General features: G+C 46.6%; 1 protein-coding gene across 3 annotated transcripts in view; it reads left to right on the top strand.

The window, feature by feature from the left end:
• Vps52 (vacuolar protein sorting 52) overlaps positions 1-23672 on the top strand; it is a 275681-nt gene extending 252009 nt beyond the window's left edge. For 2 of the 3 annotated variants that reach the window (XM_080285718.1, XM_080285719.1), the window contains exons 12-14: positions 10134-10337; positions 19422-19599; positions 23151-23672. In XM_080285718.1, coding sequence (XP_080141844.1) covers positions 10134-10337; positions 19422-19599; positions 23151-23416 — 648 coding nt within the window. In that variant the 3' untranslated portion in view covers positions 23417-23672. The remainder of the gene's footprint in view (positions 1-10133; positions 10338-19421; positions 19600-23150) is intronic. The other variant, XM_080285720.1, reaches the window with a different exon arrangement.
• Positions 23673-24034: the final 362 nt, after the last annotated feature.

Below are 24034 nucleotides of genomic sequence, written 5' to 3'. Positions count from 1 at the left end.
TTTCCCAGCATGGCTGGTGCACGGAGTCACGCTTGCTGGCTGGGGGAGGGGTGGGAGGGGAGCCCAGCAAGGAGGAGGGCTGTGGTGGAGGGTGGTGGGAGGCCTGCATAGGGAGAGTGTGGCCTTGGAACCAGCTGATCCTGGTTCGGGGTAGGGGTAGGGGTCGGGAGAGGTGGGGGAGCGTGGGATGGTGGGGATTGCTACTAAGGGGCCATGAGGGGTGTGGGGGAGAGTGTATGGGTGCTTGAGTACTTGTACTGACCATAGCCAGCCTTTTGGGTGTATCACATTGTCAAGATATACTAAAAACAGTGAAATAGTGTGTAAATAATTGTGAATACCTAAATAGACATAAGTTTGTTAGAAAATAAATATCATGGAAAACATGAAATAAGCCGATTTTTATTAGTTACTTTCTTGTGTTTTTTCGCTATTTTAGTTGTAATATTGTATTGATACGGCATTGTGAATTAGTGAGAGAAAGAAAGACACACTCAATACTTATTTTGGCCGAGATATCAACCCTCCTTTCTCCACCGCCATCACACCACCACGACCTTGAACATGCTCAGCCCAGACGCCACGCACCTGTTCCCTTACGCCATACCACCACCTCCAAATCGCCAACAAAGAGTAAGTACTGCCTTTTTATGTGTTTTTTGTCATTTGTGGTTGATTTGTAATAAAAAAACTATGTTTTAGGGAAAACCGATTTTCCTGAAAATAACCCGGTTCTGGGACGTGGATAGGGAAACCCATGCCTGGCACCTAAGGGTTAAGTTGTTGGAAGGCAGCTCGTCTAGTCCATCCAGATGAATGGTTCTCTCTTATGGGTCAGGTTGTGAAGTGGCTTGGCAATGTGGGTGAACCCCTTCACAAAACAGCGGTAATAGGATGTCAGGCTGAGGAAGGCCCGAATCCCATGAACTTCTTGTGGTGGGGGTATGTCCGCGATGACGCGGAGCTTGTCTGGGTCGGGAGATATGCCAGCCTGGGAGATGTTGTGCCCCAGGAATGAGACGATTCTGGCGGCCAGGACGCACTTGGTGGGCTGGAGTTTGAGGCCTGCCTGTCGGATCCTGGTGAATACCTGGTGGAGGCGCTGCAGGTGCTCGGCCCAGGTCTGGCTGAAGACTATGACGTCATCCAAGTACACGAGACAGATCTTCCACGTGAGGCTGCTAAGGACGGGAAGGTGTTGGAGGCGTTACAGAGGGCGAAGGGCAAAACATCAAATTCATAATGTTTCCCGTAGCTGGTCGAGAAAGCGGTTTTCCCCCTGTCCTCCAAATGTACTGGGACCTGCCAATATGCCGAGGGTAGAGAACCAGGAGGTGCCATATAGGGAATCCAGGGAGTCTTCTATGTGCGGGAGTGGAGTGGCGTCCTTGGCGGTTACGTCATTAAGCCAGCGGTAATCGACACAGAACCGCATTGTGCCATCCTTTTTCTTCACGGGGACGATGGGGGAGGACCAGGGGCTGGTGCAGGGGGAGACGACCCCTGCTTTGATCATCTCCTGTACCTGGCGGTCTTCCTCTTCCCGCTGTTTGGGGTTCTTCCGCCGGGATGGTTGCCGGATCGGTTGGCCCGTTGTGTGAATCTCGTGAGCCAGGTAGGTGGTGTGTCCGATGTCGGCGGGTCCCGCTGCGAACAGATCCTGGAAATCCAGGAGGAGGTGGCGGAGGGTGTCTGATTGGTGAGCAGAGAGATGGTCGGGGATGGGGGGCATGGGAGGGGGAGGGGACGCAGGGGCTCGGCTTCCTCCATCTCTCTTAAGCCCTTTAGGGAGGGTGAGGGGCAAGGTTAGCAATCTGGACTACCGTGTGATGAGGGGGGAGGAAGGTTGGAGGCAGAAGACAGACTGAGAGGGTTCCGGGTGGCAAAAGTGGGGAGAATAGGACAGAGGTACCTGAGGGCTGGTTGAGGGGCACCCAGGCTTTGTGGTGGGGGGAAATGGTGATGGCGGAGGAAATGGTGATGGGAAAAGAAGGGGAGGGTGGTTGGGGGGGGAGGGGAGGAGGGGGGCGCAGAGTCTTCCAGCCGGGGCCATGGCATGCAGGTGCAGACGGCCCGAGGGGGAGGGGGGGGGAGGGTGATTTTCGAAACTGGAGTTGTCTGTTGCAGCAATCAATGGTGGCTCCTAACTTCCGCAACAGGTCCAACCCGAGGTATCCGTTGTAATTGCGGCAGGAAGAGTCAGATACTGTACTATGAATCTGTGTTTGGCCGACACTGGCTGCTGAGTGTCGACCTGCAGGGCCCGTGTTTCCCCACGGATCAGGAGGGGGCCATCCGTTGCATCCACAAAGTTAGTAGCCGTTGGGAATAGCGGGCCAAAGGTCGATTTGTAACGGGAGAAGTAGTGGCTATACAGGCAGGATCTGGCCGCTCCCATATCGACCAGAAGGCGGTCTTTCACCTCGTTCAGCTTCATCTTATGGTAAACTGGGGGGCGATATTTGGGAGAAGTGGCCCCCGGCACTGGGAAGGTGCAGGGGCGGTCCTAGAATTCCAACTGTCGGGGGCCTCCTTCTTCTTCCTCCGGCTCCTGTTCCATGGGTTCGGTCTCCTCCACGGGTGCAGGTTCATCCTCTGTTACCTCATTCTCTAGAGAGGAAACTTTACGTTGGCCTGTGGTGGTGTTTTTCCGTCGTGCAGCTATCAACTGATCTCTGATATCGTGCAGTGGTCACCTGGAGCTGCACACGTAGAGCTCCCAGTGATTCACTAGGATGGGGTTGGGGTTCTCCCTGTGGCTAGGGCGCCGGTGGGTGGGGTGTGCCCTTGGTGGGCTGGGTGCTGGGGTGGGGCTGGTGCGTGGCATAGGCAGACGTGGCTTGACTGGGGGAGCCGGAACATTTGTGGGAAATTTTTTTACCATGTTGATTTGCTGGGGTGCAGGGCGGGATGTCAGGAGGCGGCGTTTCAGTTGGATGTCCTTATCCATGTCTCCGGTCGGGTCATGGATCGTAAAGTGCTCCTTAACCATGCTGGGGAGCACTCTCAGAAGAGTATTAAAGGTGTCTTGCTCCCGGGTTTCATCATCTGCCTCCGGGTAGGCAGCAGTGACCAGGCGTCTGGCCTGGATTAAAGTATTGTCCAAGTTGCCATCGAAAGTTAAACTATCCAGTTGGGATAGCACCACCACTTTACCTAGTGATGGGGTGATGGCTTGAATCACAAGTTTTGTGAAATTCTGCCAGGTGAGCCCCAGGACAATCTTGGGTGCTACATTAGCTGCCGCTTTGCCCAGTAGTGGGAGTTTGACTGCAATTTTCTGCTTGTCATCCTCGAAACCGATATCTAGCATCCGTCCATCCATCCATCATCCAATCCTACGTTGCCCCATGAGGAGCGTAGGAGCCCGGGGCTAGGCAGTTGGTCCTGACATTTAAGATGAGAGAGACCAACCTCACTCATCCCTGAGTGGCATTACGTGAGCAATAAACCCCAACCACCCCTTGAATATACACCTTCACCGGCTCAATCCGATTGGAGCACAATAATTACCCACTAAACCACCAGGCGCCAAAATTTGGTTACATGGTTACCACCCAGCGTAGTAAATAGTTTCCTGGTGTACAGGAAACCATTTGGCTTGTCACTCAGTGTAGAGCCACCCACAGGCAGAAGGAAGAGGAAAGAATGAAGGAATGAAAGACAGAAGAGGGAGTGTAAAGTCACCCGTAGGCAGAAGGACGAGGAAAGAATGAAGGAAAGAAAGATAGAAGAAGATGGAAGGAAAGAAGGATGGAGGAGAGGACAGGGCAGACACCCGAGAGCAGCACTACATTGAGTGAGTGGATGGTGAGCGCCCCCACCTACCACAAACAAAGGTTTAATAATTGCCAGGTATGTGTGAACATCATACTGTTCAGGGTGAAATTTTGGTAATTGCACTTGCGGTTTGGTTGCCATTTTTCCAGTATTTCCTGATTACCTCTCTCGTATGCCCGGGTCAAGAACCATTGCTGTCCACCAGTGTAATGCTAGGTGTTTTAGGGTCGGCTTCCCTTCCCTGTAACGCCTAGTGTGTAGCTGGGTTCTCTTTCTAGACTGGAGCTTAGACAAATAGGAGAGAGGCAGGGCACAAAAACTCAAGGCAACAGCCTTACATGTGTATTACTAAATTCTACTGTGGAATGGGTAGATGTCACGAATACAGACACACTAAACAATTATAATTCTTCGGCCTAGATATGGGTTATTAGTATCGCGCAGGATACTACCGAGGTCAGGGTCGGGTAGGGTGAATAGCACTTAGGGCAGAGGTTCATATATTATTATTGGAGGAAGTCCAGGTTAGGTATTTGAGGGGTAGGTGGCACTATTTCAATGGTGGTAATTTATTACTTTAACACTGGGGTCTGAATTTGATCTTAGTGTGATACTGCATTACGAGATGGTAGCGTATTCACTGTAATCAACCCGTATTTCACTGTTTGGCCGTGTTCATGGTTTCACTGCTGTATTTATTCACTCCACCACTTTTATATTGTCACTGGTGTCTTCTTACACTGACTATCTTTATAGGGTTAATTCACTGCTCTGCCTTCATGTCACTAAGTCACGTACACTGTGCTTTCACTGTCACTCCTTTCGGGTGTGGGCATCGTAGCGATCTGATACAGGGGTGGCAGAAGTGGCCCATTCTCCTCTACTGATGGGGCTGGGTACCACTGGGGCCCTCTGTGCTCAGAGGCCACGGGATCACTTGTAGAGGCGTCCTCTTTCGTCTGGGGCTGCAGGTGGCGAAGGACCCCGCACTTTCAGGGCATGGGGCGGGAATACGGCCCTCGGGGCTGGGACTGAATAGCTGCCTGAACTTCTCCTTCAGGCGCCTGACGGAGGACGAAGATCTCTGGCGTCTGGGTGTAGGGAGATCCCGCCCGGGGGTCCTGAGGGCTGTCTGGCGGTCAAGAGGGCTGCGGTCCCCGGTGTTTGGAGACGCCGTCAGGAGGGGGCTGCAGCGTCGGCCTACGTCGGGGTCCGTCTGGTGGGTCCTCTCTGGATCCGGCTGCAAGGAGAAGAGCCCGGTGGAGGTCACGGGGCCTCTCCAGTACTCCTCCAGGCTGGGGGCCTCCTCTGAGTCGTAGGTCGGTGAACAGGAGTCAGCACCTGACAGAGGAGCGGCTAGAGGCCATCTCCTGATTTCCCTCAGAGCAGCTACAGGTCGTCTCCTTCAGGAGGGTTGAGCGACTTCAGGTCATCTCGAAAAGGGTACCTTCAGAGCAGCTACAGGCCGTCTCCTGTTTTCCCTCAGAGTGGCTACAGGCCGTCTCCTTCAGGATGGTTGAGTGGCTACTGGCCGTCTCGTAAAGGGCACCTTCAAAGTGGCTACAGGCCGTCTCCTAATGAAGGCGGGAGCGGCTACAGGCCGTCTCCTGATTTCCCTCAGAGCGGCTACAGGCCATCTCCTTCAGGAGGGTTGAGCGGCTACAGGCAGTCTCGTAAAGGGCACCTTCAGAGTGCCTACAGGCCGTCTCGTAAAGGGTACCTTCAGAGTGGCTACAGGCCGTCTCCTGATTTCCCTCAGAGCGGCTTCAGGCCGTCTCCTTCAGGAGGGTTGAGCGGCTACAGGTCGTCTCGAAAAAGGCACCTTCAGAGCGGCTACAGGCTTCTCCTGACGAAGACGGGAGTGGCTACGGGCCATCTCCTGTTTTCCCTCAGAGAGGCTACAGGCCGTCTCCTGTTTTCCCTCAGCGCTGCTACAGGCCGTCTTCTTCAGGAGGGTTGAGTGGCTACCGGCTGTCTCATGGGTGCTGACTGGAGCTGGAGTAACAGCTCCACCCCGATGTTGGTTGGGGAAGGCTCGCCCGGAAGGTAGTCTTGTATTCCCGCTATGGTGGCAGCATGCGAGTTCCGGGTCATAGGGGCACACGGCCTGGACGGACTTATGTTGTTGTCGCCCTGAGTCCTGGCGCACTGTCGGTACTCTTCTGTGGGCTTGTTCTGTGGGTGTTAGGTCGCCCCCTGTGGCATTATACTGCATTTTAGTTGGAGTCTTCAAAAACAAAATGAAAACATCATACTGTCATTATTATTCTCATGTGTGCCTATATTATGCCTATGGTTGCCTATATGTGCATGTATAGATGCCTGTATGTGTATGCGAGTTTGTGAGCTTGTGAATTTGTGACGTAATTGAGTATGTAAGTATGTGTGTGTGATTTAAAATGTAGTGTATACTGTGTCTGTGAAATAATATTTAATGCTTCTCTCTCTCCGTCTCTCATGTAAATGATAGTATTTTATGGCTGAGACCTTGCACTACATTTAAAAACAAAAAGCAATGCAATATCTCTCTCAGTTCCTGAGATATACATATTTAAAAGTCGCCAGACTTTGGAGGCATTTTTCTCATTTTTAAAAAATGGCTCTTGAGATGTTATGATTCTAAGTGCCTCATTTGCAATATCATTTTCATCTTCAGCATTGAAGTGTACAATAAATCAAATGTGTCCAAGACACATGTTTTCATTATTGACAGTTTTGGATGAGGAAATTAAATTTTGTTTGTACGCCAAGAACTTAGTTCCACTTTTGCTGTAGTGGTGTTTGACAGTGGTGTTTGACAGCCTGAGGAAAATGACATAAATATATGTACAACCAGTAACCATAAAAAGATCACTGTAATATGAAGACTAGATTTCAGTTAAGACAAAGACTAAGGCAAAGGATGAATGAAAGCTATTGTATGATAAAATTTGTCAAACTTCCCTCAAGGTTGCAGCAAAGTGAGAGCTTTAAGTGCCGTCTGTAGTCTTAGGGAATCTCTGTGTTGGACCCACAAAGACCCTTTATGCCATAAATGTTCATGATGTAGTACAGTGATTCTCAAACAATGGGTCATGACTCAAAAGTGGGTTGCAAGAGGAATCTTGATGGGTCGCAGGGACATTCTGTAGAATAGGCCTAATGCTTTCAATGTAATTTATTTAATTACAGTAATTGAAATTGTCTATCTATCTATCTGTCTATTGCCAGACGCCTCAATCCCGTTTGGGGTGGCCACAAACAAATCGCCTCCAAGTTGCCCTGTCCCCCGCCATTTCACTCCCCTGCTCCCAACTCACACCCCCCTCCCTCATATACCTCTCCACCCCATCTCTCCATCTCATCCTCGGCCTCCCCCTCCCTCTTTCCCCCTCCACCTCACTCACATACACTCTCTTCGTCAGTCTTACACCCTCCATCCTCTCCACATGGCCAAACCACCTCAGTGTGTTCCTCATAACGCTTCCTATCACATCCACATCAACACCACAACGCTCCTTTATATCCTCATTCGTCAGCCTGTCTCTCCATGTGACTCCACAGGCTCCTCTTAAATAACTCATTTCCACGGCTCTCACTCTTGACTTGTGTCCTTCCAACAACGTCCAAGCTTCACTTCCGTACGTTAGAGTTGGTATCACAATACTGTCATGTAGTAACTTTTTCACTTCCATGCTCATTTCCCTGTTTCTTATCACTGCTTTCAAAGAACCAGCAACCTTTCTTCCCTGCTGTACCCTTTCAAGCACTTCACCCTTACAGTAATTGAAATTGTAATTATCCTTATTACACTCTTGGCATATTCATAATAACAATGATAGGCTGTATACCTCTCTCTCTCTCTCTCTCTCTCTCTCTCTCTCCTGTGGGTCGTGAGGTCTTGAAATATTCCAAATAGGGTCACACTAAAAAATCTGAGAACTGCTGATGTAGTAGCTATTTTATAAAAGAAAAAGAAAAGGCCAGATCTCATTCTGCCTGCTTCGAAGCATGGGGGCTTGAAACTGGGGTACTGTTAGTTAAAATCTTTTAACCCATTCAGTCCAATGGCATTCTTAGATTCATTTTGCTGTCTCCAGACAATTTCATTCAGTTGTGGAGAGGCTTTTCAAACTGGGGAGATTAGATATAACCCTCTTAAGCCCTTTCACTGTTAGAAGTTTCTTCTATATTGGAAAAATTTATCTGACAGTGGTCAGAGTTGTTGTGCGTTTCAAATTGTGGAGATTAGATATAACCCTCTTAAGCCCTCTCACTGTTAGAAGTTTCTTCTATATCGAAAATAATAATCTGACAATGGTTAGAGTTGTTGTCGTGCTACTCCATTGTGTCTAATATGAACAGACTCATCAACTGCAGGTTCCCAACCACCCCTGCAGGGCCATCCTGTGCAGTACACTGATATTCCCATGTGGCGGTGGATTAGTTTGGAGGTTTGGTTCTTGTAGGGATGCCACAATTGCATCTCCATTCAATTAACAGGGACACCATAGTAGGCTTCCTGTCACCCCATTATTTGGCTCTGTAGTTATCACTCAGCTTAGTAATTGATTCTTGAGTCACAGGAAACCATATGGCTTGTCACTCATTGTAGAGCCACCTGAAGTAAAATGAAGATTAGTAAAGTATGACAGAAAGGACGAGAGAAATGGGAAAAGAGAAGGATAGACTCGGAAAAAAAAAAAAGATAGACAGGAAGGAGGAAGTAGGCAGCACTAAATCAAGTGAGTGGATGATGAGTGCCCCCACCTACCACCAGTGGTCAGAGTAAAATGAAAAATGTGTCATCAGGGTGAAGGAGTTAAGGATAGGAGCTTGATCTATGACCCTGTTAGTGTCTAACAGAAAGAAAAACATCTGGCCATGTTTCGGACTTAACCATGGCATGTAGGCCGCAGTATGCACCAACCCAAGTAATGTACCAGTCATGCCACTGGGCATCATGAATGTAGTCAGTGTTTATTTACATATGCTTCCTAATATGCATTTCATAAACTGTTAGCAATATCGTTAATAATGTTTACAAATGCACCAACTTGTGCATGTGTCAACCTTGGTCACCTAAGGGTGCAGCCACACTTGCTCGAAACATGTGTTGGCAACATGTTTCAAACTGTGTCCGGAACAATATTACAGACATGTTTGAAACACACGTGTCTCAAACATGTTGGCAACTCTGCTGGAATCACGTTGATAGTTCCAGTATGGATGAGACTTTGAGCTGCGGACGTGAATCTAACAGCAGTAGATCATTACTTACTACCGTGATACCATTTTAAAATCTGTCTTTGACATCCTGAAGAAATTACAAAATTCTGAAGTATCCCCCACTTACATTGGTAGCAGTCCAGTGTCGTCTCAAACAAGGTCATTTACAAAATGCTGTCCATCGCCATAGGGGTTTGCCTTACGTGATAGACACACCCAAAATCGCCAACGAGCATGTATTTTTTGTCTGCTTTGCATATAATACAGCTGTTGTGGCTGCAACAAGTAAGGCGCCCTCCCTCATCGCCATGTTGCTGGGTACTGTCTCTCACAAGCCTGGACCACATGACTACTACACCTTTGTTTTAAACATGTCAGTAACTTTCCCGAAAACCATGCTCGTGACATTGCCTGTAACATGTCTGTGACATGTTTCCAACATGTTCGAGGCATGAGTCTAATATGTCACATGCAGTGTTTCTGACAGTGTTCGAGAGCAAGTGTGGCTGCACCCTAATGGTGGCTTTTTATGTTGTTTAATCTCTGGCAGTCTTCCTATTCAGTCTCTTATCCCTGAGATTGCACTTTATGACCTCATCCCAAGTCTTTTTCTGTCTACCTCTCACATCCCTACCCCCGACGTTTACACTTCTCACCTTCCACACCCAATCACCATCTTCCATCCTCTCGACATGCCCAGACCATCTCAATGTGTCCCCCATCATCATGAACCAAGGACTTGGTGGCCCATATTGAAGCACATTCCATGGTAATCAACAAATTAAGGTACTGGTCCATGTCTGCCCTTGTGGGTGGTCCACATCCACCCTGGAGTGTTGCATGAAGTGGACCACATAACATTAACATGGCAAGAAAGTCCTTTTTTTTTTTTTTTTTTTTAACACATACTGTTGCCCTCTATGTAGGCATGATACTACAAATGTATGAAAAATTTTTAATCACAAGCTTAGACGTTATTATAGTTTGTCATTGTGTGGTCCTGTCCACCCCCCCAAGCAATACCATAATTATTGAACCAAATATATCCCATGTCATTTCCTAGTCTCATCGGCTTCTGAATCTCACATTCATACACACTCATCTTCCGTATCCTGTGATGTGCATTTGTATAATTTTGGGGGCAGATAACCCGAAGATATGCTGAGTTCAGCGGGGCAGTGATGGTGCTGCATGAGAAGTTCCCCCTTGAGGGTGTGGATGGTCTCATGCTGCAGCTTCAGGATGAAGTGGAGAAGGTCATACTCAAGATGGCAGCAGTGTTCCCCAACAGGAAGGATCAGCTAATCTTCCTCATCAATAATTATGATATGATGCTGTCAGTTCTTTCAGTAAGTATTTAGTGATATTTATTTAAAATGTTGTGGTACAGGTATCAATATACTTTCTGGGTCTGTTTTCATTGTAATCCATCGTATTTTTAACATCATAACTCAAATTTCCTGCTATTTTAAATGAAGTGAGGAAGGATCCAAAGAGAGAGAAGGGAAAATGAAACTACAATTTAAGAAAATTATCAGTATATTAACCCCTAGGCGCCTGTCCACGTCATATGACCTTTTAATTTTTCGCGGGCATGTTTGAACTTCATAGCGCGCCATATGGACACAGAGTATTGTCCCGGCATGGCTGGTGCACGGAGTCATGCTGGCTGGATGGGGGAGGGGGAGGGGGGGAGGGAGGCCAGCCCAGCTGGGAGAAGGGCTGTGGTGGAGGGTGGTGGGAGGCCAATGTAGGGAGAGTGTGGCCTTGGAACCAGCTGATACTGGTTCAGGGTAGGGGCAGGGGTCAGGAGAGGTAGGGTGGGGTGGGGTAGTGGGGAGGGCTACTAGGGGGCCATGGGGGGTCTGGGGGAGAGTGTATGGGTGCTTGAAAACACTTGTACTGACCATAGCCAGCCCTTAAGGAGTATCTCATTGTCAAGAAGTACTAAAAACAGTGAAATAATGTTTAAATAGTGTGTAAATAACTTTGAATACCTAAACAGACATAAGTTTGTTAGAAAATAAATATCATGGAAAACAGAAAATAAACCAATCATTATTAGTTACTTTTTCATGCGTTTTTTTGCTATTTTAGTTGTAATATTGTGTTCATATGGCATTGTGAAGTAGTGAGAGAAACAAAGACACACTCAACACTTATTCTGGCAAGAGATATTATCCCTCCTCCCTCCACCAACCACCGCCATCACACCACCGTGAGCTTGAACACGCTCAGCCCAGCCGCCACACACCTGCTCCCTCACACCACACCACCACCTCCAAATCGCCAACAGAGACTATGTACGTGCTTTTTATGTGTTTTTTTTTTCATTTGTGATTGAATTGTAATGAAAAAAAAATTATTTTGGGGAATATCTAGGAGGAGGCCGTAGCACGGGCCGAACAGGGTAGTACTCCCGAGGGGAATGGGAATGCTGGTGATAGGGAGAGCTGGAGCTCCTGTTTCACTAGCTTTCTAAACATCCCCCTTTGCTGACCTTTTCAGTGTGACAGTAACATGGAGAGTAGACCAGCATACTCTCCCAAACATTTCCTCTAACTGTCTATTCACTACACCACATGCACTTTACATTTCACACAACGTATCCCACTACGTTACAGGGGTTGGTGCCAGCAAGGGCATGCGGCCAGAAAACTTTGCCCCCGCTACCTAGTGGCGGACTTCTGGGGGGAGGCGTGGCGGGGTTTCCGCCAGCATAGATCGTGGGTCCAGGGCAAGATGGGCCTCGGGCCTGTGCTAGAAGGTACAGGGCATTGCGGTTCCCAGGCTGCCGCTTCTGCCCAATAGAGAGGGGCCTGAACCTGGGAGTAGCGCCCCAGGAGGCTGCCCTATCAGTGGGTGTTTAATGGCGAGATAGTTGCAGTGCCAAGACGCTCTTGGAGGGTGTCCCTGCAGCTGTCCTGGCAGGGTGCCCCGAGGCCACTACCACAGCCACTGGTAAGCTGGTGGGCTAGGGGTCCCAGATCCATTGCCTGGACCTGGGACTGTGCAGTGAGTGGGACCTGTGCTGTGTCTGTCCCCCTTTATTAATACTGAAGATGACAAAACAAAATAAGTTTCAAAGCAAGCCTGAGGACAGTAAATCACCCATGGGGATGAGGGTGGGTTCATGGAATGTGGGAAGTTTGAGGGGAAGAGCAGGGGAAGTCGTTGAGGCATTCAGTAGGAGGTGGGTGGATGTGGTGTGTTTGCAGGAAGTCCGGTACAGGTGTGGATCAGTCAGAAAGATTGTTGGGAAGGACTGTTGCTATAAGTTGTTTTGGCAAGGGGGGACAGACGGATATGGAGGTGTTGGTGTGATGGTTGCAGAGAAATGGGTGGAATATGTTATGAATGTTTTGAGAGTAAGCGATAGGATATTGGTAGTGAAAATTCTGTTGGGAAGAAAGATAGCTGCGATTATATCGGCATATGCTCCACAGTCAGGATTGGATGAATCAGAAAAAGATAGATTTTGGGATGATTTAATACATGTAGTGGGTGGCATGCGGGATGATGAGATAGTGATTTTGGGAGGGGACTTAAATGGTCATGTAGGTGAAGCAGCACAAGGTTATGAAGGAGTGCATGGGGGATGTGCGTATGGTCTAAGGAATGCAGAAGGGGAGAGGATACTCGAGTTTGGGGAGGCAACGGACATGATTGTGTGCAACACATATTTTAGGAAAAGAGACAGTTGGTTAATTACGTATGAGTCTGGGGGAAATAGCGATCAGATAGATTATTTTCTGGTTAGGAGGGCCGATAGGAGGTTAGTGAGGGATGTTAAAGTTATAGGAAGTGAGGAGTGTGTGCAGCAGCACAAACTATTTATTTGTGATATGGTGTTTAAAGAACAAGTGATGAAAAAGAGGACTTATGTACCTAGGAGGAAAATATGGAAGCTGAAAAACCAAGTAGTAAGGGATGCCTTCTATAGCGAGTTGAGGAGAGTGGTGGCTGAACAGGGAGCTGTAGACAGAGGTGTTAATGAACAGTACAGAGCCCTCAAGAACAATTTCTTGAGAGTTACTGATGTAACATGCGGCTGGACAAGAGGACCACCAAGACATAAAGTAACTTGGTGGTGGGATGAGGGTGTAGAAGCTGCAATTAGGGAGAAAAGAAGGCTTTTCCGGGAATGGAAGAAGGGTGATAGCAAAGAGGAATATTTGGCTGCCAAGCGTAGGGCTAGAAGAGAGGTATACAGGGCAAAGTCTGAGTCACAGAGACAATTACTTGATAACCTAAATCATAGGGAAAGGAAAAATTTATTTAGGGTGGCAGGTCAGGTGAAGAGGGATAATCAGGATATCATAGGTGAGCAGTGTGTGAAGAATGATGAAGGAAGGGTAGTGGTGAACAGTGAGGATATTAAAGATGCATGGAGAGAGCATTATAACTGGTTGTTGAATGAGGAGTTTGACTGGGACAGGGAGGGTTTGAAGCCAGCAGATCCAGTGTCTGACCCTTGGGCTTTGATTGATACTGCTACTGTGAGTGAGGCAATAGGCAGGATGAGGGTGGGCAAGGCAGCAGGTGTGTCTGGGTTGACTGCCGAAATGTTGAAGGCCTCAGGTGATATAGGGGTGAGTTTAGTCACTGACCTGATAAATAGGATTATTTATGAGTGTGTTGTCCCAGATGATTGGCTGAAGAGTGTAATTGTAAATGTGTATAAAGGGAAGGGTGATGCCCTGGAAAGAGGAAATTATAGAGGTATAAAGCTTTTAGATCAGATAATGAAGATAATGGAAAGAGTTTTAGAAGGTGTGATTAGAGAAAGAGTGAATATTGATGAGATGCAGTTTGGGTTTATGCCAGGTAGGGGGACCACTGATGCCATATTCATTGTTCGACAGCTTCAGGAAAAATATATTGGTAGGAGAAGGGATCTTTATTTTGTTTTTGTTGATTTGGAAAAGGCCTTTGATAGAGTCCCTAGAGAGGTGGTGAAGTGGGCAATGAGAAAGCTTGGCTTGGAGGAGTGGCTGGTTAGGGTGGTTATGGCCATGTATGTGGGTGCTCACACCCAGGTGAGAGTGAATGGAGATTTGAGTGATGAGTTTTCCGTGAATGTTGGTGTGCATCAGGGGTCAGTCTTGAGTCCCATGTTGTTTATCATGGTACTTGAAGCCCTTTCATGTGACTTTAGAAACGGACTCCCGTGGGAGTTGTTGTATGCTGATGATTTGGTGTTGATTGCAGAGAGTGAAAGGGAGGCGGAGGAAAGGTTTAGGAAGTGGAGAGATAGTATGGGGCAAAAGTGTTTTAAGGGTAAATGCAGATAAAACAAAAGTGATGATATCTAGGGTTGGTGGCGGTACTGTCAAAGACGGGGAGAGTGGCCATGTGCAGTTTGCCACAAGGGCGTGGGAAGTAATTCCATCTTGTGCGGTGTGTGTGATAAATGGGTGCATAAGAGATGTAGTGGTATCAGAAGTAGACTGCAAGATAACGCTGATTTTATGTGTACGGCGTGCCGGGGTGAGCAGGTAGAGATTGTCAGACGTGAAAGGATTGAACTTGCAGGTGAATCTCTTGAGTGTGTGGAAGAGTTTTGTTATTTGGGAGACATGTTGTGTGCTGGAGGTGGGGCTGGAGCTAGCTCTGTGGCTAGGGTGAGAAGTGGTTGGAAGAAGTTCAGGGAGCTCTTGCCTCTCCTGACATTGAGAGGGCTCTCCCTATGTGCTAAGGGGTCTTTGTATGCAGCATGTGTTAGGAGTGTAATGCTGTATGGCAATGAGACCTGGGCAGTGAGGGAGGAAGATATTCGCCGGCTCAGACGTACAGAAATGACAATGATTAGGTGGATGTGCAGTGCGTCCCTGTGTCCAAGGCCTGGAGGGGCTGGGTTTACAATGGAAGAGTTGAGAGGTAGGATGGGACTGGAGTGTGTTGGTGTTTTGATGAGGAGAGGTAGCTTGAGGTGGTTTGGACATGTGGAGAGGATGGGGGATGATAATTGGGTGAGGAAGGTGAGAAGTATTAATATTGGGGATGGGGTTGTAAGGGGTAGACTAAGAAAGACATGGGACGAGGTCATTAACCCTTTAACCGCGGGTGTCATTCCAGAATGACACTGACAAAACTGGACCAAACCGTGGGTGTCATTCTGGAATGATCGTGAATATTTTGAACAACGCGCGTTTTCCCGGCGCGCAAAGTGTCTCACGCAAGAGTAGCTGTCGAGTTCTTTCACGCCAGCCATCCCACACCTCCCTCCTCCAACCCCGAGGGGGCCCCCCCCACCCCTGCCCTGACCCGCATCAGTCAGTATCTGTCCAGCTCTGTGCGTGATAATGGCGCTCCGTCCCGACTCATCGTCACTCACTTCCTCCTCTACAATGATTAGTGCTAGTGTTCCCTCTACCTCTACACCGGTAAAGGAACTGCCGATGGCGAGGCAGAAGGGGTTGAGCACTCCTGAAATTAGAACTGAGCTGGACAAAACTGTAAGTACTACTCTTGACTGTGGCAGTGAAAGTGACACACTCACAGCAAGCAGTGATGATTTGGCAGTGATTGGTGGTGAACCATTTTCCATTGATAGTGACAGTGATGAAAGTGATCGTGTTGTTTCCCCCCCACCACCCCCAACTTACTCTGGGAAAGGAAAGGCTCCTATGGGCAAATCTGGTATTGCACGTGGGAAGGGAGTGAAGCGCAGGCTCACGTCTCCCACACCAGGCCCTAGTAAGCATTTCCCATCAATTTCCCGTTCCCCTAGCCCTATTGCCCTCACATCATCATCATCATCTGCCGTGCCCTCTCCTCAGTCTACATCATCTGAGGAGTACGAATTACCAAAGCCTGCAAAGCGAGGGAAGGCAGGCCGTGCAGGCCGTGCAGGCAGGCCTAGAACAAAGGGGATGCGTGGCAGTTGGAGGGCAAAGCTGGGCGATAAGCGAGGTGATAAGCGGGGTAGAAAGGGTCAAGTTTCACCACGCACCAGGTCAGAAACCGCCCTGCCTGCCCCCTGCTCAGCTCCCTCACCCTCGCCACCCCCCCACTCACCGCCCCCGCACTCACCCCCCTCCCCGTTGCCTTCTGCCTCACCCCCCTCCCGCTCGCCTCCTGCCTCACCTCCTGCCTCACCCATTGCCTCCACCTCAGCTCCTTCTCACAGGGAAACGAGTGCAATGCAACCCCCTGCCACTGAACCACGCACAGGGCAAGTGGATGCATTTGTTTGGTCTGACAGTGCAGATTTTCAGCCACACAATCCACCGTTTGATATGACAAATGCTGGAATACAGCCTGCCTTCCCATGCAACGAAGGAGATGACTTTGTTGACTACTTCCTGGCCTTCATGGATGATGAAATCGTGCAGTTTGTCAGCGATGAGACCAATAGGTATGCAGCTCAGTGTGCAGCAGAAGGGCTGGGACCTATTGGCTCACCAAAGCAAGTGTCGTGGTTGCCTGTCGGAATCAGAGAGCTGTATGTTTTTTTTGCCCTGATGTTTCTTATGCCCCATATAAAGAGACATGAGTTGGAGGAGTACTGGCTCGTGGATGACATTACTACTATCCCAATATTCGGGAAGTATATGTCACGGGATCGGTTCCGACAGCTGCTTGGATACCTGCACTTCGCTGACAATGCAAACCCGTCCCAAACTGACCCTTTGTGGAAAGTGAGGGATTTTCTCAACAGGATTAGGGATCGATTTATGCGATTTTTCCGGCCTATGCAGAAAGTCGTCATAGACGAATCCCTGGTATTGTTCAGAGGACGTCTCAAATTCATGCAGTACATCCCCAGCAAACGCCACCGCTTTGGGATAAAGTTCTTTGTGCTGTGTGACTGTGAGACGGGGTATATCCTGGATTTTGTCATCTACTCTGCTAGCACAATGGATGTGAACAGGAAAGACCCCCTTGGCTTCTCTGGCTCCGTTGTAAAAGTGCTGATGGAGAGGTATTTTGGTGGTAATCATGTGCTGTACACAGACAATTACTACACAGCACCGAAACTCTCCAAATACCTTGCTGAACACGGCATTGGCACTGTTGGTACTGTACGGAGCTATAGGAAAGAGTGGCCAAGTTTCCCCGAAGCATCATCATCATCCAGGGGAGATGTTCACCTGAAGAAGTCAGACAAGCTTCTTGCGATCAGGTGGCATGACAAGAAGGTCGTGAATATGATCAGCACCATCCACAAGGGGGAATTGCAGAGAACTGGGAAGGTCAGCTACAGGACGGGAGAGCCAATCATGAAGCCTGATGCCGTCATTGATTACAATGTCAATATGAGACTTGTTGATAAGTCTGATATGATGATTGGCGAAATCGACTGTCTCAGGAGAAACACCCGATGGTACAGGAAGGCTTGCCTGCACCTGCTCAATATGTGCATGCTCAACGCCTTCATTCTCTACAAGACACAAGTCGGGGGCATAAGGCAACCATCACTGAGACAATTTTCCAAGACTGTCGTGCAGCAGCTACTTGCACGATTTGGTCAGGTGACGGCATTGATCCCGAGGTGACACTCTGACACACAACCTGACCGTCTTGAGTGCTGCAATTACATGAGCCGGCACCAGCTTGTGAAATTGCCTCTTACAGCAGGCGGCAGGTTGTCACAGGGCCGCTGCAGAGTATGTTCTACCACCACACGGAGGCCTAGGACGAGAAAAATGAGCACACACCAGTGCCTGGAATACCAAGTCGCTCTATGTGTAACTCCGTGCTTTGCCGAGTACCGCTTTCTGAGTAAATACTGAAAGTGACAGTGATATATAGTGATGCGACAGTGACGTGCTTTGCCAATAATTGTATAATGGATAATGTAGTAATAAGGGATATTTTGCCTAGAAAAAAATGTAAATATTGGCCAGTATAATAAGTGATATTGTAATAAGAGAATCTGCGGCACTTGTGTAATTCTGCGGCACTTGTGTAATTCTGTGATGCGCCAGTGACGCAATATAGTAATACGTGCAATGTAAATATAATGTATATTGCCCAGATTATATGTAAAATAATATTAGAAGTTAGAAAGAATGAAAAGATCGCATGAAACGTCAGTGAGCGCGTGCCGCCGCAGTGAAGTGAGGCGCAGCCGCAGTGAAGAGCGGGCGCAACCGCAGGGAAGTGCCTTTTACCTACCTCAGTGAACACAGAGTGGGTGTTTATCGTATGTACAGTGTTCATATATGTTTATATTACTATTATAAGAGAGTGGTTGGCATTTGGTACTGGTGTGTGGGGCGTAAAATAGTTATTTCACACCCCTCACTTCTAACGGCTCTCCCCATCCTGTGAAAGTCAACAAAGTCATGAAACCTACATCAATGGAAAGCTGAAGGTTAGTACTTTCTAATGGTACCTTATTTTTTTCTCTAGCTTTATTCTGTGCAGAGTTATTAAGGTTTAAAGGTTTGTTTACATTTGGCTGAAACCCCTGCGGGAGAGGACAGTCAGACCAAAACAATACCCGCGGTTAAAGAGTTAAGCGTGACCTTAGGGTTAAGGGACTGAACAGGGAGGCTGCAATGGATCGTGCAGCGTGGAGAGCCGCCATTAGGTGACCAAGGCCGACACATGCAAGCATGTTGGAGCCTTTAAATACGAAACAAAACGAATATCGATTTTCCTAAAAATAACCCAGTTCTGGGACGTACATAGGTCTACCCATGCCTGGCACCTAGGGGTTAAGTAAAATGAAATATGCATCCATGTAGTTATCATTCAAGCTTTTGTAATGTTCACTGTTAGTCATTTCAAGTGCTCTAGTATTAGTAGTTGTAACCTTGGACTCATCAAAAGTGTGAACCCCAGTTGACTGCAGGCTGAAGTTACTATACCAGGATTATTTAAAAAAAAAAAAAAAAAAAAAAAAAAAAAAAAAAAAACAGAGTCCAGTTGGTTTTCTGTCCCTTTGTTCTTGACTAGGTGATTACAGATGTGCCCTGCCTGGGGCCTGCCGTAGAACTAGCTGGCTGACCTCCCATGCTCTCTACTTCCCAGCCTCCTAGACCTTAATCATTAAAAATCTCAAGCACAGCACCAGCTTTCTACATAGATTCTGTCACATGCACGCCCATTGGTTATATGTACACACAGGGTTACATTTATACACTATTTTGTATACACTAATACATACACTAACATCTATCTATCTATCTATTGCTAGATGCCTCAATCCTGTTCGGGGTAACCACAAACAAATCACCTCCACGTTGCCCTGTCCCCCGCCATTTCACTGCCCCGCTCCCAACTCACACCTCCCTCTCTCATATACCTCTCCACCCCATCTCTCCATCTTATCTTTGGCCTCCCCCTCCCTCTTCCCCCCTCCACCTCACTCACATACACTCTCTTCGTCAGTCTTTCACCCTCCATCCTCTCCACATAGCCAAACACTAACATCAGATTGTAATTAAGTGACCATCTCGTGTCGTTTATTGTATTTGTAGGAGAAGACACGTGAGGACAGCCGTGAGTGTGAGCGTCTAAAGGAACTCTTGGGCCAGAGGACGGGGGAGTACATAGAGGAGGTTCTGGCTCCTCACTTTGGAGGAATGTTGACCTTTGTGAGAGAGGCTGACCACCTTATTGCAAACAACAACACTGAGGCACTAAAGGATTATGAAAGTGGGTTTATATAAATTCATTTTTTACAGTATTTTTTTCAGTCATTCATTCATTGCCAGACGCCATGTATCCCAAACGGGGTGGCCAAGGGCTTAGGGTTAATTGTTTTACAGGGAGGGGCCCTAATCCTCCACCAACCCCACTCGACACGTAGGGAGAACGTTATGCCAACAGCATCTGGTGTTCCCAGGCGGTCACCCATCCAAGTACTAACCAGACCCAACGTTGTATTTTTACTCTCTGTAAACGTAGAAAAGAGAAAAGTGATGGTTATTGAGAGAGAAGGTGACTCCCAGAGCAATGTAACAGTGAATGGAGAGAGACTGGAATTGGTGAGAGAGTTCAAATACCTAAGTACAGTGATAGAAAAGAGAGGAAAATGTGCAAAAGAAGTTGAAAGTAGAATGACGCAAGGAAGAAAAGTAGCTGGTGCAATGAAGGCCCTGATAAGAAACAGAGGATTGAGTGTTGCAGCTGCACGAGGCTTACATGAAGGAGTGTTAGTGCCAACTTTAACATATGGATGTGAGACTATGGTGTGGCATGAAAATGAAAAGTCAAGAGCAAGAGCAGTGAAGATGGGACTGCTGAGGAATGTATGTGAAGTTCAGAGGGTGGATAGGATACGAAATAATGTGATTCGTGAAAGATGCGGAGTGAAGAAGTCAGTGGACATCTGAATTGAAGAGAGTGTACTGAGATGGTATGGTCATATGGAGAGAATGGATAACAATAGAATGGTGAAGAAGTTATATCTGAGCGAATTCGAAGGAGGGAGGAGGCGAGGTAGGCCAAGGAGAAGGTGGAGAGATATGGTGGATGAATGTGTGAGGAAGAGAGGTGTGGAAGTCGGTGAGGCTAGAGAACTGATAGGAGATAGAGCTGGCTGGATGAATTTTAGAGAAGTGCATGATCAGGAATTTTTGGCACCCTTTTTTAACGTGGCAGCATCTGGATTGACTCTGTCAGATATGATTATGTGAAGCTACAGAACATGGTGAATGTTTTTGGCGTATCCGATAGAGCCAGGATTCAGGGGGCTTGAATGATGAGTGAATGGAAGTGTGGCCCATTGGATTGGGCAATTTTGGGCTGTCTGGACATTGCTACTCCTCACCCTGCCTGTGGGTGGGAAAGGAGGTCCGGATGATGATGATGATGATGATGATGATTTACTCTTTGTAACTGCAGTTCAGTCTGGTGAAAAATAACAGTATCCACATTAGCAGTGAGATTATATAACGTCTCTTCTTAATAAAATTTTCTTTCAAGGTTCATTATTGTGGAGAATCCTAGTTTGAAGCATGTACAGTTAGCCCCAAACTTCTGCAGAACAAACGCCCGTGTTCCCAGCTTATTTGCAAATTGGTCCTCGAAAAGAAGTAATAAATAAATAAACAATATAAAATTATCATCATCATCATCATCATCATCCAATCCAGTGTTGCCCCATGAGAAGCTTAGGAGACTGGGGCTAGGCAAGTTAGTCCTGACATTTAAGATGAGTGACCAGCCTCACTCATCCGAGTGGCATTATATGAGCAATAAACCCCAACCACCCATTGGATATTAACCTTCACCGGCTCAGTCAGATTGAGGCGCCTTTATGACCCACTAAACCACCAGGTGCCATAAATTGGTTATATGGTTACCACCCATCATAGTAAATGGTTACCTGGTGTACAGGAAACCATTTGGCTTGTCACTCAGTGCAGAGTCACCCACAGGCAGAATGAAGGAAAGTCAGAAGAGGGAGTGTAAAGTCACCTGCAGGCAAAAGGAAGAGGAAAGAATGAAGGAAATAAAGACAGAAAAAGAAGGAAGGAAAGGAGGAAGGAAGATAGGAAAGGGCAGTCACCTGAGAGCAGCATGATATCGAGTGAGTACATAAATAGTCGATGAAAAACTATACCTAACAAAGAAAAGGCAGCCACAGATGTATGCAAGCTGTCACCAAGCCCTGACTCTTTCAGCATTATCATTAATACCAGTACATCATAAATAAATAGTAAATTAAGCATTCTGTGGGTTAGGTATGCACACACATGGATCATGAAGTGATGCATCACGCCAAGTGGATCAGTAGCTAGTAAACAAAGTCAGCTGATAGTCTACTCACAAGCACAAGGCAATGATGAAAGATTTGTGTATTCATGTATTTGTACTTTAAACAAATGATTTACATAATGCAAACTTATTTTCCCTCTACTTATTGGTGGGTGCTGAATGAATGTTTAGTAAGTTACGTACAGTAATTTTTTTTTTCCAGGCTCTCCTTTGCGTTAAGTAGCTACTAATTATGTAACACAAAGGAGACAGCATGACAAATAAAAAGAAAGTACTAAATTTACTAAATATTCATATTCAGCATCCACCAGTAAGTGAGGGAAAATAATTGTGCATTAATTAAAAGTTGAAATACATGATTCTGCAAATTGTTCACTGCCAGTTTGGATTCACTAACAGGCAGTCAGTTGATTATTTACAATCTGTTGATGCACTTGATAATGCTGGAAGGGTCAGGGCTAAGTGACATCGCATTCCTCTGTAGCAACTGATTTCTGTCTACACATCTCGCTCTCACTTTTGATTAATAACAGTACCTTTAACGAGCCGTAGGTGTGGTTGGTTTCTTGTTAACAAGCTGGAGTACAGTTATGTTAAATTGATTGATGAGTAGACGCTAACAGACTCGTGAGGCCTGAGGATTGTTGGACCGTCGGACCCATCTTTGGGAATAATATTACAGTGTGTTCTTTTTTTACAGACACCACACATTCACTAACATCAGTGATTCACAAGGGGGTTTATATCATATTCATCATGAATTTTCGGGGCTGCCTGTAATGGCAGTTTTTAAATTCTAACTTGCCAATATTTCACGTTCTCGGTGGTAGACAATGAAAATAAACTATTTCACCGTTAAGAAGACCCACCCCTCATTATATGATTTCTTGTTATGCAGTCACTCGCTTATACTGTACAGTCATATCCAGTAACATTTTTGCACTTTTTTTTAATACAGTATACTGCTGCCATTTTTGCTTCCATGATGACTACAATCCCATATGAAGCATCTTTTTTCAACATACAGTCACCACTTGCAATCACACAAATGCTGCAGTTCCTACATTTGATAGATGATTTTTTTTTTTTTTTTTTTTTTTTTTTTTTTTTTAATGAACGTAACCCGGTTATATACTGTACCTGGGTTTGAGCATACTATATTGTAATTTTTTCTTTTTATTTTTTCATTACTGTACTCAAGAACACAGAGTAAACAGATTCATTTGTTACCAACATAACTACTTGGTGTCATGGTAATAATCCCCCCAACAGTCCTGTCAAGACAGTAGTTAAATTAAGTATTTTCTTTTTGTCCATACTGTTGGCCACACTTGGTTCATACATTTGAGATGCATCTGACTATTACAGAAGTGCTGTCTGGCTTTTCATGCTGTTTACAACACATATAGGCTACAGTAGTGTACAGTATAATTATCTGCTTTCATCACAGTAGTGTACAGTATAATTATCTGCTTTCATTACAGAAAAAGTGGTGCCATTGGTGCGGTCATTCTCTGCTACATGGAAGAAATCTGTGGAGCGTTTGAATAATGAAGTGATGCAGTGTTTCACCAACTTCCGAACTGGAACCTTAGTGCTACAGCGAGCCCTGGAGACACTCATCACTGCACACCATACCTTCAACCGCATTCTTACAAACCAAGCCTTCCATCACCTGAATATTAAAGCTGATATTGTGAATTCTCACCACCTTATTGTAGAAGCTAAAAAGTACAAGCCAACCTTCTAGTTCTCAATAAACTTGGTATGGATGGTTTAACCAGCTGGCTGTTGAAAGGAAGATATCAGTGGAAGTAAGCATGATTGGGTACAGAAAGGTATTGTTGGGAGGCAAAAGCTCCAGAGTAAGTCCAAAATTGGTGTTTCTTAATGTCATGAAGATTAGATTTTCAGCAGAAATATAATTAAGAGTAATGCATGAACTATTCTGTGAGAGCCAACATATTGGGTTGTATATTTCTGTAGGATTCATCTGAAGATTAAAATGAGCTGAAATACTGCAGTATTATTAATAAATGTCAATGGCAGTTATTCTTTAGTACCAAAGGACAGTAATTTGATTTGTATTTACAAGGGATAGTGTGTGTTGGTAGGTGGGGGCACCCATCATCCACCCACTTAGTGTAGTGGTACTCTGTTTTGAAGGTAGCTCTACAATGAGTAGCAAGCCAGATGATTTCCTGTGAACCAGGAAATCATTTACAACACTGGGTGGTAACCTTTTAACCAACCAACAGATGTTCCCCATGTGACAACAAGTGGGTTGGCGGAGGGTTAGTGCCCCTCCCTGGAAAACAGCTAACTAAAAATGTGAACAAGAAGCCAGGGACCAGGACTGACCAAAAGG

Source organism: Coenobita brevimanus, chromosome 107 (genome assembly GCF_032717465.1).
Source record: "Coenobita brevimanus isolate Jiangsu-jjx chromosome 107, ASM3271746v2, whole genome shotgun sequence".
In the NCBI taxonomy this organism is placed as follows: domain Eukaryota; kingdom Metazoa; phylum Arthropoda; class Malacostraca; order Decapoda; family Coenobitidae; genus Coenobita; species Coenobita brevimanus.
Note: the sequence above shows the minus strand (reverse complement) of the source record. Positions and strands in the feature narration are given on the sequence as shown.